This window comes from Amphibalanus amphitrite, unplaced genomic scaffold, assembly GCF_019059575.1.
Source record: "Amphibalanus amphitrite isolate SeventyFive unplaced genomic scaffold, NRLGWU_Aamphi_draft 001547F_arrow, whole genome shotgun sequence".
Classification (NCBI taxonomy): Eukaryota; Metazoa; Arthropoda; class Thecostraca; order Balanomorpha; family Balanidae; genus Amphibalanus; species Amphibalanus amphitrite.
This window is the reverse complement of record NW_024883040.1, coordinates 12,067-26,333: the sequence shown is the minus strand read 5'-3', so window position 1 is coordinate 26,333 and position 14,267 is coordinate 12,067. Positions and strand designations below refer to the sequence as shown.

General features: G+C 46.4%; 1 protein-coding gene across 1 annotated transcript; it reads right to left on the bottom strand.

The window, feature by feature from the left end:
* Nucleotides 1-4,523: 4,523 nt before the first annotated feature.
* Nucleotides 4,524-9,372, bottom strand: LOC122373762. Its single transcript, XM_043352123.1, has 3 exons — nt 9,059-9,372; nt 8,439-8,547; nt 4,524-4,863 (listed from the first exon to the last, which is right to left on the bottom strand). The coding sequence occupies exons 1-3, from the start codon at nt 9,107-9,109 to the stop codon at nt 4,607-4,609; spliced, it is 417 nt and encodes a 138-aa protein (XP_043208058.1). The 5' UTR covers nt 9,110-9,372; the 3' UTR covers nt 4,524-4,606.
* Nucleotides 9,373-14,267: the final 4,895 nt, after the last annotated feature.

Genomic DNA, 14,267 nt, shown 5'->3' with positions numbered 1-14,267 from the left:
TGGAGCGCGCTCCCGCTGGGCAGCGATACAGCCAAAAGTAGCATAGCATGCGGGCGGCCAGCGCTGCGCCGGACAGCGGACCCATGCCGGGGGTATGCCGGTCTCGGCCATTAGCGGGGTCGTCGGGGCCGAGGCTGTACATACAGCTGGTGACCGCGTGAGCCGCCAATCGAAGCTCACGGCTTATAAGCTCGACGCGGGCATCACACGCCGTCCCGATGGGAGCTCCACGACGCCGCCGCGAACTCCAGCGCGGCTCGCAGCGCGAAGACCAGTACGGACGGCCGGGGCAAACGGCGTGCGGGAGTCGCAGGCGACGTTCTGCGGACAGAAAGGGTTGGGCATAAGCTGGTCGGCAGGACACTCTTGAGCCAAGCCTTTGATGTAATTACAGATGATCCAGAAGCATGCACAAAAATTCATGACACACTATTCTCATTTATGTATTTGCTACATATGATATGATATACCAGCTCATGATCAGTGACGCATTCTGGGCAATATGTTCTAAAGTGAAGTAACTGAAGTTACAGCTTAAAAGCTTAAAAAAACAGCTTAAAAAACACACACACATTCGATAGCTTATGAGAATAACATGCCTTGTGTGCTTAATGCAGGAAAATATTTTTTTTTCACTTTTTTAGAAACAGCAAAAGAGTTGTCAACAAGCCATGTCAACTATCTAAACAATTTTTATGGAAACTGCTCTAGCTAGCTTAAAGTTCCACAACGTTTCCGGAGCACCGTACCCAAACTCAGTTCATGTTACAAGAAAAAACAGTAATAATGCCTCCTAATTTTGAATGAAATATAGGTATGAGTAATTTGATTTGGAAAGCAACAAATTTCCGCACATCATTTTAGCAAAATTACTATTTTCTTCAGCCATCAGGTTACACAAAACTATAGTAAACTTTATGATCTAATTTACACAAAACCAAAGCCCCGATTTTAACAAATGTAGATAAAATTTAAACAATTTTAAAAAATGTATCGTGGAGAAAATGAAAAGTGTAGATTTGTAAAGCCGGGATATTTCAATTTCACGGATTAGGCACTTAAAGAAATATCTTCACCTTTCTTTGAGCCACCAGCCTTCACCAAAGTTTTACACGAATGTAGTGAAGCAGACAATGTGGCAACTCAAAATTGTGATGGTTTGAGATAATTATGAGGGTAAAAGAAAAAGCAACACAAGGTTCCTTACCCTCGTTTTTTTCACATGGGTTCAGATGAGGCTTCAACTGTTGCCGACCTGAGGAGCTATAGGGACTTGAGCTTTCCAAAACTCAATTTCTAAAGGCACTGAGCAGTGTTTGGCTTTCACACGAATGCGATAGTAATTTATATGAAGTTGACAAAGCAAGCAAAGCAAAGCATGATGCCCCGCGCGTCCGCCCGCGACCACGCCCCGCGTCCGACTCCCGACCGCCGCGTGACCCGAGGCGCCCGGCGGTCACGTGACCTACCGGCCGGGACTGCAAACGGCCTTCACCACCATTCTTGTATGACGTCATATCCTACTGAGGTGCTGATTGGTCGGAATTAGATACCTGAAGGTAATTATCTGCCGTAGTTATTTTTGTTTCATTGTTTTGCGTGTTTTCTTATATGAAATGTAATTAAAAAATTTGTCATATTTTAATCACCATTAAAACGTAACTGAATAGGTATAAAAGAGAACTCGATATATACTTTCCTTGTTTTTAAGAATTCCGGAATTAGATACCCGAGGGAGCAAAGAGGGAGCAAGTTGCCACGCTGATTTAATACCTCATAGTCGAAAGGTGGGCTACTAGAACCAAAAATTGCTGTGTTTGTAAATAAATAAGTGATTTGAGGGCAAAAAATGCCCGGATTTAAACTTCTAAAATTATTTTGAACATAAAATATTTCAGTTTGAGGGATGTTAAGGCCTCTAAGGGTAGGTACTTTTTAGGTATCAAATAAGTTCCTCTGCGAAAGTTCCGTCGTGAAAACGGCCATTGTGAATTTATTTCAGTGTTTTAATCGATGATACTCTCTGATGATATGACAAAGCAGGCATATAAGCAACTAGCGCAACCCTAGCTCATAGCTACTAAGAGATACACTGAACCTAATTTGACCAAATTTGCACCTAATCTGCACCAAATGTGTATCAGATGGCCGTCGTGAAAACGGCTATGAATAAACCGAGTCGGAATAAAGAAGTCCCATCCTAGCTCAAACTCATTAGCAACGGCTGTTCTCGTTAGGAAGATCTTCAATTGTTGGCGGGCATAGTGAAATCATTAAACATGTAACAGTTAGATAAACAAATGCTGCACGCAATAGTCCACGTCGTCTAATTCCTAAATAATTACCAGCATGATTTCGTTACTCCAGTACCTACGCTCAAGCCACGCTTCTCGACACGATATCTATTTGGTTTTTGTTTTCGACTGAACCTTCCAGCTTTTTATAGGTGAAATCATTAAAAACGTATGGGATGACAGAATATGACACAATTGATAAGATGTAGACATTGGACGGATTATGCCGCCGATCGGTGCGCTGCACACAGCACAGTACACACACACCTGCAGGGGCTGAGCGCCTGAGCTGGTCCCTGTTGGGAGTTGGTGTGCCACGCTGGAACTGTCAACGGTGGGTCAGACAAACGGCCACCCCAATAGGATGTGACCCAGACCCTATGGAAGCTGCCCTCACCGACTGTTCTGATGGGCTGACAGTCTGCTCGGAAAAGGGAACTAAACTAGGTACCTATGGTCGCTGGTCAATGATGGAGATGGGTGGGTCCTAGGGGAAAAAGGAACGTATATGCTCGTTTGTGTTTAATTACTCCGTCTAAAATATGTGAATTACTACATAGAGCAACGTCCCGATATGGATAGTGCTCGAGCGTCCTACGGGTCCAAGCCCAGGCGGTCAGTGCACGAGTCTGCTCAGTGCTGCCACCTGTACAAGCTGCTTAGGTCTTCGCCCTGCCACCTACCTTCAGGAAACTCTGAAACATCAAAAGAAATGACAAACTATCTCGAACTTAAGACGGCCTTAATTGGCATAAACTTCTTTGTCATTCTCCAGAAGTACAAGAACACAATAAATATCATCAAATACCGCTTTTTTTTACCTAAAAACCATCGCTCCGAAACGGCAAAAGGCTCTTAAAACATAATCTGCTAGCGACACCTGAATCAAGGGGAAGGAGCGCAGGATAACAAGAGTTGCGTGTCTGGTCCGAGCATCGCCGATCACTATCCGTTAAATATTGAAAGAAGTTTCGTTTCTCTATGTATTTCTTCATCTGCAATCTGAAACTTAACACATTTCCATCGGTTGAGTGCCGCAGGTGTCGAATCTGTCGAGCCCCAGGCCAACAAAAGTCGAGACAAATAAAGATTAGAGCATTGCTGGTCAGTGGTCAAACATTCCTCGGACCAACTTGTCTGGGATCGATCTATTTGACAAACGTGATCCATGCGAATTTGGTAAAACGCACGTTTTATGTTCAACAATTTATGTGGTGGGTAGAATCAGACATAAAACAGTGATTACCTCTAAAGCCACAAAGCTTTTTTTTCGTCAGAGACCACTCGATTATAGACCGTTCAAGTTTCTCAAATGTATATTGGTGACGATGGTCGGGATGATTATACATGAAACCACAATGTGAAGGTAGGACTGGACATTGAGCAATGAATGGGCTATTCGTCGTAATCTAACATTCTTATTTGTACAGCCACAGTATTGCAACTAATGACACTTGACGTTGGAACTAGTGATGTCAATTACAGAAAATCTGAATACCGATACCAAACCAAATCCCAATATAAACCGTAAGGAAATACCGTTACCGAACCAGCTTAATAACATGAGGGACATACCGACTATTTACCAATTCCTCAGCCTCTTACACATTAGTGAGACTCATAATACCAACAAAATACCAAGTACCTACATTAGGATTGAAATACCAAATACCAAGTTGATATAGGTTTGGTATCGGTGTACCAAAAAGTTGGTATCCGATTGACATCTCTAGTTTGAACTTGCAACTACAAACTATCACAAATCGAGTTAGCTTTTTATCTGCCGTTTGGGCACATCAATAGCAATGTGCCAGCCTGTCGCCTGTTCAACATGTGGCTAAGCATTTATTTAAACAAGTGGCTATGTTTTAGCGAACAGTGAAAGTGAGGCTATCACAATATGAGATCCATTTGTTCAAATATCACATGGCTACTGCAGATCACATAGACTATGGGGAAGATTTTCGATTCTAACAGATCGCATAGACTCACACTCGAAAATCTAACAGACGTCATAGATGATGAAGTCCAGCACTTTACATATAGTGGATCACGTGGTTCGTTTCTAACAGATCACATTTTGACAGACCCGTATTCGCCCTGTAACAGCCCGCCTCTCACAAATTGCGCAGCATCAAACCTCACAAAGCACTCGATCCCGGCACATCGTGGGCACATCTTTGCCCTAGCATTCTAGAATCCTATAGAAATGCTAGGATCCTAGCATTTCCTCACACCATCTCAGTGGCCCCACGCTGGCTCGTATGATCCCACACTGCAGCCCAGCTCTTTGCAAGGGAAGAACGATCTCTTCAGAATACCACAGTAGAAGACCAGGTAGGTCCCGAGCGGCTGATCCTGATGCGAGGCAACCTCGGCGGCACCCGGGCCTTCAGCGACCTCAGTTGAGCGGTGTGCATCAGGGAGCTGAGACTCCAGCTCGAGCTGCTGCGATGGTCACCACTGGGGCGCCGAACGGGGCTGGTGGGGGCTCGGCTGCCCCCGGTGGGGGTGACAGTAGCGGGGGAAGGTCTGGCATGCGGGGTATGCGCCACCTCCACTGGATCCACTGCGAAGAAACGGCGACTGTTAGAAAGTAGTATTGTGACGCACAGGTTGAACAATTTTTAGATGTTTATTCTTAACCCTCGCCGGCACGGGGGGGTTGATGCAGCCCCCCTAAGGTTTTTCGCGAATAACTCGCGTAAAAAGCGGCCGATCGCGACGGAACTTTCAGTAACCTCGCATTAATTAATTTTACACCTACCCTGAAAATTTCATGACCCTGACCCAAATGATCTTTGACCTGTAACCTCTTTTCCGAGACCATGGTCGGAGACCATTGGTCGGAATCGCGATTCGGCGTATGTCGGCTCGCATTAGCCGCGCGTTTGCAAGCTTTTCGTGGTTTCAAACATTCAAACATGTGATTTGATGTTGCTCCCATGCATTAGGGTGGGTGTCAAGGTCACCTGAAGGTCAGGTCATTGACCTTTGGTGACCTCGGTTCACTTTTTCGAGTTTTACATGTTTTTAAGCTAGTTTTTGGAGCTGAATTCGAATTTAGCAACCATGTGAACATTCACGAAGTAGTTTTGGTGCCTTCGTAGCATGTTACGAAGCTGTCAGAGGCGGATGACAGGTACTACGAATACCCGTCACGACCCCTGCTGGTTGACCTGACCTGACCTGACCTGGTTTAAACGCTTAAAGACATCATCTGAGATCAAAACTAACACGATATTCGTGATCAGCACCCCGGAAAACCACCTAGTAGCCACACTTTACGACTTTCTAACAGGTCCCGATATTCCCGATTTTAGGGTCATTGACCTGACCTGGAAGGTCAACCGATGGCCTAGGACCTTGAAATTGGGTATCATTGGCTTCCTCTCGTGACGGGCAACACGCTTGTTTTTCCGCGAAGCTCTAGCTCCATCAGGGGCCAAACGCGAGGGGGGTCGTACCAACCCCCCTTTCCCCCCCCCCCCTGTGCCGTCGAAGGACTCAAAATCGCCTGTGCCGGCGAGGGTTAATCGTAAAACATTCTTAAAATCAAGGGGACAGGTGATTATCATTACTGTGAAAATCATACGCAACTTGGCCATTAACTGACATAAAGAACGGGGTAAAAACAGAACAACTTTGGTAGCATTTCCGGTATAGTAGGGAAGAACATAATAAGGTGTATGACCAAGGGTAGGGCAGGGCACAAGGACTGGAGAGGGCATGTATGTGCTTAGGTACGTGTAAATCATAGTAAATCAGGGCACAAAGCAATCGGAAAGCCAACATCTTTTACACAGTAAAAGACCGAGGCATGTTACTTATTTTTGCTCGCACTTTTCGGCTGAAACCGTGGCATTTCAGTGTGGGACGCAGTGGTCCAAATTTCGCGAGGGCTACGTCCCAAAGGCAGGGGGCTGCGTCCCAAAATGGGACGCAGTCAGTATGTTAAAATATGCCCTGGCATTTATAGACAGTAAATAAGTCGTGAATATTATCGTCGTAATATTGCATATAGGTGTACAACGCATGCAGTTTGCAAATAATCGGAGAACGCAGGTTCTACACCTTCAGACTAAAAAATGGCTACAATATTGAAATGAAACAAGTAAAATAATCCAAAGTAACAGAAGTGAAGTAATTTTGACAACCAATTCACTGTTTATTGCAACAGTCAGGGGCGGCGCCACGGGTTTTCGATAGGGGGGGACGGGGACCGAAAATCGAAAATCCCAAAAGTAGATACTGATCGTGTATGCAAAAAAAAAACGAGGCACGTAACGCCGCGAAACTTGGCAAGGCCCAAAACACATCGAATGGTGCATCCCGTTTCCAAACTTATCCTAGGACACCTAAGATCGATCACCTTTTCAAGCATCCTTGCCTCTAAATCAAAATTTGCAGTCTTGCCAACTCAAAGCTGGTTTCCTACAAGCTGCGAATTGCTTAGGTATGAGTAGCAGTGCCAGCTATTCTTACGTTTCGTACTTTCAAATTTTCGATCTTACGTCTGGTCAGCTTCAGGGCTTCACCATCATATAGTCATGGAGGAAAAGTGGGAATGTCTTCTGCTCTGACAAGTGCGCCAAAACTGCAATATAATTTCAGAATCATGACATCACCGCCTGATCCATATGCAACGGGCAGGGTGCAGCTAATGGCTAGCCGTCAGTGGTCATGTCATCGGTGGTCACTCAAAAGGCCATGCTAGGTCATGGAAGGTCACCAGCCGTTATTTGATCACGTTTTCTGATGGATTTTACTTGCCAAGAGCTTCGCGGGAAAAACGAGCGCATGCACCGTTGAAAAAAATTGAGTGAAAGGGTCTCAGGTCCGGCGAACTCTGCAGATGAAATGCCCCAGGGTAGGATTCCGGTGCTTGTTGATTAACTTCGTCAAAAATGGCAGTAGAGCTGTGATGTCGGCACCATTGTGTTCGTCATGATCGAGCTGGCACGACCTGCATCGTTCTCATATTCACCCTCCAATCGTAACAACTACAGCAGGGATTGGCAAATGCCGGGGCACCCCCTTTGGGAGGTAATGAAGGTCTCTGGAAACCTCATCCCACATCTCTTTAGCATTAGTGGCTCTCCTTATGGAACAGGTTTCTTGACTGGTCTGTTTCACCCCAGAATTCAAAGACTAGTCAAGGTAAACCGAGCGCACCACAGTGAGCACAATTTGATAAGCTGGTGTATCTCAATTTTCATGTAGAACCTTTCACGTATCACGGACCTAAAACCCTTTCGTGGACTCATGCAAAAGCAACTGCCATGTTTCAACAGCTGATAATGGCATTTTCACAGCCGCTGACGTAAGAAGGGGAGGGATGGGGGGCTCGATTAGACCCCCAGCCGTTCGGCCGCCGACAGAACTTAGTTTTGCAGAAAAAAAAAACGAGTGCTATCGAACCCCTTGACGAGAGGGAGCCGATGCTATATCCAATTATAAGGTCTTGGGCTACTGCGTGCTTTTTTGGTCCTGCCTGTGATCTATCCGAACACTTTTCCCCACAAGTGCTGGGGTTAAATGGCATAGATTTCAAATGGTTCCTGTGGTAGAACTGCCATGCTTGAATTTGACTAATTAGGAATGGAAAATTTTCATATAGTAACGGAAATCTATGGAATTTCAGTGAACTTGGTTTTATCGGCAATGGGGTCTGGCAGTGGGGTGGGGAGGTAATAAGTAATAACCCTGCCTGGCGCCTCAAAAAGGGGGCACGATCCCCGAGGCCTTGCCGATCACCTTATAACTATACAGGCATCACAGCTCCACACCTTTTGCAGATGGCCAGGACCCCCTGCGATGCATCCCAACAGCAATCTTTATTCAGAACCTGCCTTGATTAACCAACGATGCATTAAATGCGACGGATAGCTCTATAATGCATTATTATCAACTATTGAACGGGCCTCGCCGATAGGGGGGTACTGTACCCCCCTAACTTTCGATAGCGGGGGACCTGTCCCCCCCGTCCCCCCCGGTGGCGCCGCCCATGGCAACAGTTCGTGAAATAAAAGTAATTGACTGATCTAGAAAGACGAAAAGCTTCATCACAGGCCCGAAAAATATAGTTTACACTTATCGACATGAACCAAAAACACGAATTCATGTAAAAAACGCATAGCTCACCTTTGAACGCAGACAGAAGATCGCAGTCGATGGTCCCATACCCAGGACTCGGCAGAAGCGACGACATGTCCTCAGTCCTTTCACCCATCAGCTCCGACATTTTCAGACTCTAGAAGGAAGCCTCTGTTAGTATATGTAGTTGATTCAAAGCTATTTTACACCATATCTACTGCGCTATAATTGCTCTAATTAATTAAATGTGCAGAATAAATAGACACTTCAAGAAAAGGCTTCAAGGCATAATCTATGGAAAAAAAATTATACAACGCATGCTACTCGGCCATTCTGAGGCGAAAATTGCGTAATTCAGAATCTTTTCTGTATAATCTGAAGTTCGAAGCATCTGCGAACACTGACCATCAAATTTCGCCAAGGAAAACTAATACTGGAATATTAATTCCTGCCTCCTGAAAATCATTGAACTTCTGAGAAAAGAATACGCAAATTCTAATTGCAGACTATGGAATCTACTTTTCTCGTTTTCCATAAAACGATCTTTTAAACAGTGTTCGTGGTTGATACTCGAACACATGACGGATATTGTATCGCATTTGTGCTTCACTGCGCGCCAATTCGAAAAGCGGAAATACAGTTTATTTAGATTCAAAAGACATTCTTACCTGTTCGAAGTCCTGCAGCTCAGCAAACATCTCTTGGACCGAGAAATCCATGCTGTGTGGACGGAAGAAGCTGGAGACGTTGACCGAAGATCACGCCGAGCACAGTTGAAGGGCAGACCGAAAGAGATTGCCGCGCTCGTCGGGCAGACTGAAGGCGGCTTGGGCTCTTGTAGAGCAAACTGAGAGCGGCTGCGGCTCTTGTAGAGCAGACTGAGAGCGGCTGAGGCTCTTGTAGAGCAGAGTGAGACCGACTGACGCTCTTGTAGAGCACACTGAAGCGCTTGCAGGGCGGCTGAAGTCGGCTGAAGAGCGGCAACAAGACGTCCTGCTTCTTCCACGACACGCACACAACTGACCAGCGTCCTCCGCGTGTGCTGACATTTCGTCACTTTTCACCCTTGCCCCCTGTCTGGGCCCGACCAGAGGGACCGCGTCCCGCTGAGAAGCGATAACGCTGGTATGGAGTCTTAGGCCACCACACAGTGAGAAAGGGGGCCGCTGCCGCCGGTCTCAAAGAGAGGGATTAGTAAGGAGGCCGAGGGTCTTGATTGAGTGACAGGGGTGCAGGTCAGGGGTGTCTGCAGGGAATTAGGGTACCGGCCACCGGGTGGGAAAGACATGTAATCCGACACTGGGTCAGCCATCCAATTAGGTATTACCTGAGTCAATTTACCGGCTTAAAAGAAATGTAACGAAGGGACCATCCTAATGGCCGTATTTAGCATGTGAGTGACGATGCCCATAGCCTTATCGGAATGCACCGATACTAAATCAGTTTCACAAATGTGGAATATCATGGCCATCCGTTCTCCGAGCACATAAATGTAGGCGCTGGCGAGCGGGTTTCTGCCTTTCGTGTGGCGCGTGTCTGAGCTGTGGAGAACTAAGTTCTATATCTGTTATGAAGGCAGAAGCCACTGTTGCTGTTTACTTGAAACTGAATGAAGAAAGGATAATCGAGTGAGTCAGACCAGCCTGGCATGCTATTTTATATCCTGAGCTGCATTATAGGATCAGTGGTGGGCCGCTTATAATTTAAACATCCCTCTATCAATCATGCATCTGAAACATATCGTTGAAAAAATAAACAATGTCAAACATTCCTTGAACACGATGCTATATGTAACTGAGTTCGCCACCCATGTACCTATACGCAAATCTGACTAGCATTAAATACTCATTAACAGACACGCAGTTACACAACTTTAGTATTGGAACTAACACAATGCCTATGAGATCTTCACCACTGCAGTTCTGTAACAAATTGACGCCCAAAAGACGCTATAGGTATCCGTAATAGCGACAAATTACCGTTCGCTGACCGACGTCCAGTCCAGCGCCTAAATAGGTACCCGTAACCCCACCGGCGCCGTCACCTCCGACCTTCGACCTCCTTACAAATCCCTCTCTGTGAGGCCGATGACAGCGCGGTGACGGCGCGTATCCGCCCTCACCACAGGGGATTTCTGATCACCTTTACCTGCGGTATCGCTCGGCGTCGAGACCCGACCCCCCTCCGTGTACCAGCGGCCGATCCTGTCAGGTACGGGATCGATTGAGGCATTAGCGGGCGTGAGAAGGGATTTAAGAAGCCAGGTCGGTCTACTGGTTAATTGCTGTTACGATTAAAAAATGATATCAGAGGCAGGACTAGAATTTACCGACACATGACTGGGCACGCACATACATGCAAAATTATGCGTGTATTCGCTAGCAATCAGTGAATTGGATAGATGCAACCTACAAAAAGCTCAAATTTCTTAGAAAACGAACAACCGTTCTACCCTTTTAGCTGCTCGTGTTAATGGAATTCCCTTTGAACAGGAGCAAAGGTCCACGGTAGGGGCCGCTTCAAAGCTATGCAGAACCATGCAAAAGTTATTAAGCCATTATTAGTTGAAAAGTTTATTAACCCATGCACAATTTATTCAGCCATTATTGGTTCAAAAATCTTAATCATATACCAAGCCATGAAGCAAAATAAAAATAAAACGTTCTGACAACAATTTCCTCCACGTCCACATCCTCCAAAAAATGACCCCCCCCCCCCCCCTGTTCCGCCTCACACGAAGATGACCGGATCGTCCCATGGCCCTGTCAACAGTCGAGTCCAAACGGATCACCCGCCGTTGACTTTGAGCGCCCACACCAACCGCCTGAGGCGATCATCCTGCGGGCACTGTGGGCGGCGCCCTGATGCAATCATCGAGGACCCACTTATCCCCGTGGGTGTGCCTGCGAAACGAGTGTCAACCAATCAGCGGTATCATAAAACTGAGACCGGTGTTGCATCAGGGTAAAGAGAAGATCCGTACCGCCTAACTACGCCATGGGCGCAGCTGGACGAACTTTGTCGTCAAATCTAGAGTCTGATGAAAATGTTTCGACTTTATCGTGCGTAGGGGGTGCTATTTATTCCAGATCGCATCAACTCTTATGCATACAATGCAGGATGCAGGAGAAATGCTCGAAATATGCACGCATTCGTGGGCGATCAGTGATGCAGATAAGAACTTTGCCAGATAAGTTCTTCTCTGCCAAAGTTTTTCGCTTATCTATGAGTACTGAACACGTGGAGAAAGTTCTTTTCATCATGAAACATGTATCTATCCCGCTTCATGGCCGAATGTAAAACAAGGTACCGGGCTGTCAAGATAAACACTTCGGTGGCAAAGTCTTTTTTTTTATTCAGGCCTCCCTCCAACGGGCACTTGTGGCCCATTTACAGGAGGGCTCCTCCTCCTCCTGGCCCTTGTTCCCCCACCCCCCAGGCTACGGCTGAAGTGGGAGCCTACCCCACACCTTCATACCCCACACCTTCATTGTTTATGCGCCCAATTCATGCCCATTTTTTGCCACACTCCACGCCCACTGAACTACCCTTTCAGCATTCCTGCCATCGACAAGCCTCTCATAACATCTTCGTTTATGCTCTGACAACAACATATATGCGTTGTGCGTTACCATAAAGGCGATACATTGTGCTGTTTCACATGGACTGCTCGTCAGCTGGCGCAGATTACTGCCTGGCTCATCAGCCGTGCTGCTTATCACCTGTTGTTGCCGCACCATTAGTTCCCCTAACGCAGCGCGCTAGTCTCTGGGGAGCCGAGCTCCCTCCCGGGCACCCAGAGAACGTCTCGAGACCGCCACCGCCGCCGCCGCCGCCGCCGCGGCTCCATTCATTCGCCGCCGCCGCCGATGACGTCCGGCGCCGCGCGGCACCGCGGAGGCGGCGGATGACGGCACGGGTCGGCCGACGGCAGCTGGGCCACCATCGATCTCGATGCTCGGAGTGTTCTGCCGCGCTCTGCCCGCCGCTCGGCCGGCGCGTCGGTCTCGACTCGGCCGGTGGTCAGTCGGCGGCGCGGCGCGGCGCTGACCCGTCGGCGGTCGCGGTCGTCGGGTCGAACCGTGCGCCACGGGGTGCGGTGGAGGTCAGAGCGACTGACAGACGACAGACGGTGCCCGGCGGAGATTATAATCACAGCACCGGACGGGAAGACAGTGGTGCCGGGGCGGCTGTGGAGTCTGGTCGACCCTGCAGACTGGTGAGGCGGGGAAACTGGAGCCTCTGAAATCTGGTACCGCTGCGTAGACGAACTGGTGGACTGGCCTAGTTTTCAGAGGCTTGTTAGAGACAGACACCACCAAAACCGGGACCCTGGCGGTAGCGAACGAGCTGTGGGGAAAGGAGACGCTCGGCACGTCAGGTAAGGAAAGTTAATCAGTGATTTTGGTTGGGAATATCCCGATTTTCAGCCGTTGTGAGCTGATCTTTTTTTCGAAAGCTGTTGTCCAATCAGCTGAGGTTCCACAAGCGGCTAGAATTTCCATTTTCAACAATCGACGACTGAAAATAATTAGATTGTGTCGTGCATAAACGAAATAAGAAAAATACTAACAACTTGAAATAAAAAGGCAACGCGGAAATGATGCATAAACAACAAACTTCACGATATGAAATAAAGGAATATCAAATTTAGAAAATTAGAAATTGGACTTGAGACTGAATATGTGAAAATGTAAGTTCCTTTTTTTTGTATGTAAAAATGTGCTTTGTATATTAAAAGCATCTCGACAGAACCCTATAGCTGACCCTGCTACGATGCCAATAAAGGTACTATACATCCGTTACATTCTAATGAGGCAGCTCCAGACAAATATGTGTGTTGACATTTGTAAGCTTGAAGATCATGTAAGTACATACACACACAGGCGTGTCTTCTAACAAGTTCGTAAGTTTAAGCATCTTTTAATGGGTCGTGATTCTGCATAATTAGCAAGCTCCAAAAGACCCTTAAGACTCTTCTTATTCAGGAGAAGAGCATAACAAGCTAAGGGGCACTGTTGCTGTTGTCGGGTGAGCATCTAAAAGGAAGAACAGGCTTCTCATTAGAGTTCTGCGCGGCTGCAATTTTCTACAACCTAGCCGCCCCTCAGCAGCCCACAGCCGTGGCAAACTGTGGGCATCCAGCCGTCAGCCGTCCGTGGGTGCTTTTAATAAAATAAAACCAAACCATGGTATATATTTAGCTGTTTTTTATTTAAACAAAAAGACAAAAGCATATTGCAATGGTCTAAAGATTCTCAAGCTCATGATGCATATTGCATACCCACATAAACTTGCAAGGGGCTAAGGAAGATACATGAACAGAAAACAAGGAATCAGTTGTCAGAATAGAAGCACCGTAGAAATCTAGAGCCAAATCATGTATCACATGATTGGGAGACAGAACAACAGACCTGGTAACTTCTTTACATACTCAAAGTTATAGATTCTGGAACTAGAGTTATGAAGCTGTCAAGCAGTGATTGCCTTGAAAGTTGAAGCTCTTACTTCTTTTCTTACCTCACATATCTTCTGCGTTGTGATATACCATGGGCTTGAAGCTACCTACTGAACGACGAGGTCATCATTTGATTGCATGTTTCCCGGAACTTTACAGACGTGCTTCGATCTGATTAATTAAACAAATCGGGTCTTAGTTATGTACACTTAAATACAAAACAAATAATTTTAATATCACATAAAATAGATCGAACACACAAAATATCAAATAAATCACTTAACATAATACCAAATATTGTCACCACCATTGTATCCATGTTACGTAACGGGTGTCTACTAAATAATGAGAAAAAGTTTAAAGAATTGTATCTCGGGTATTTCGCAACTTAGATAATCGAAAACATAAGCCTAGGAAAC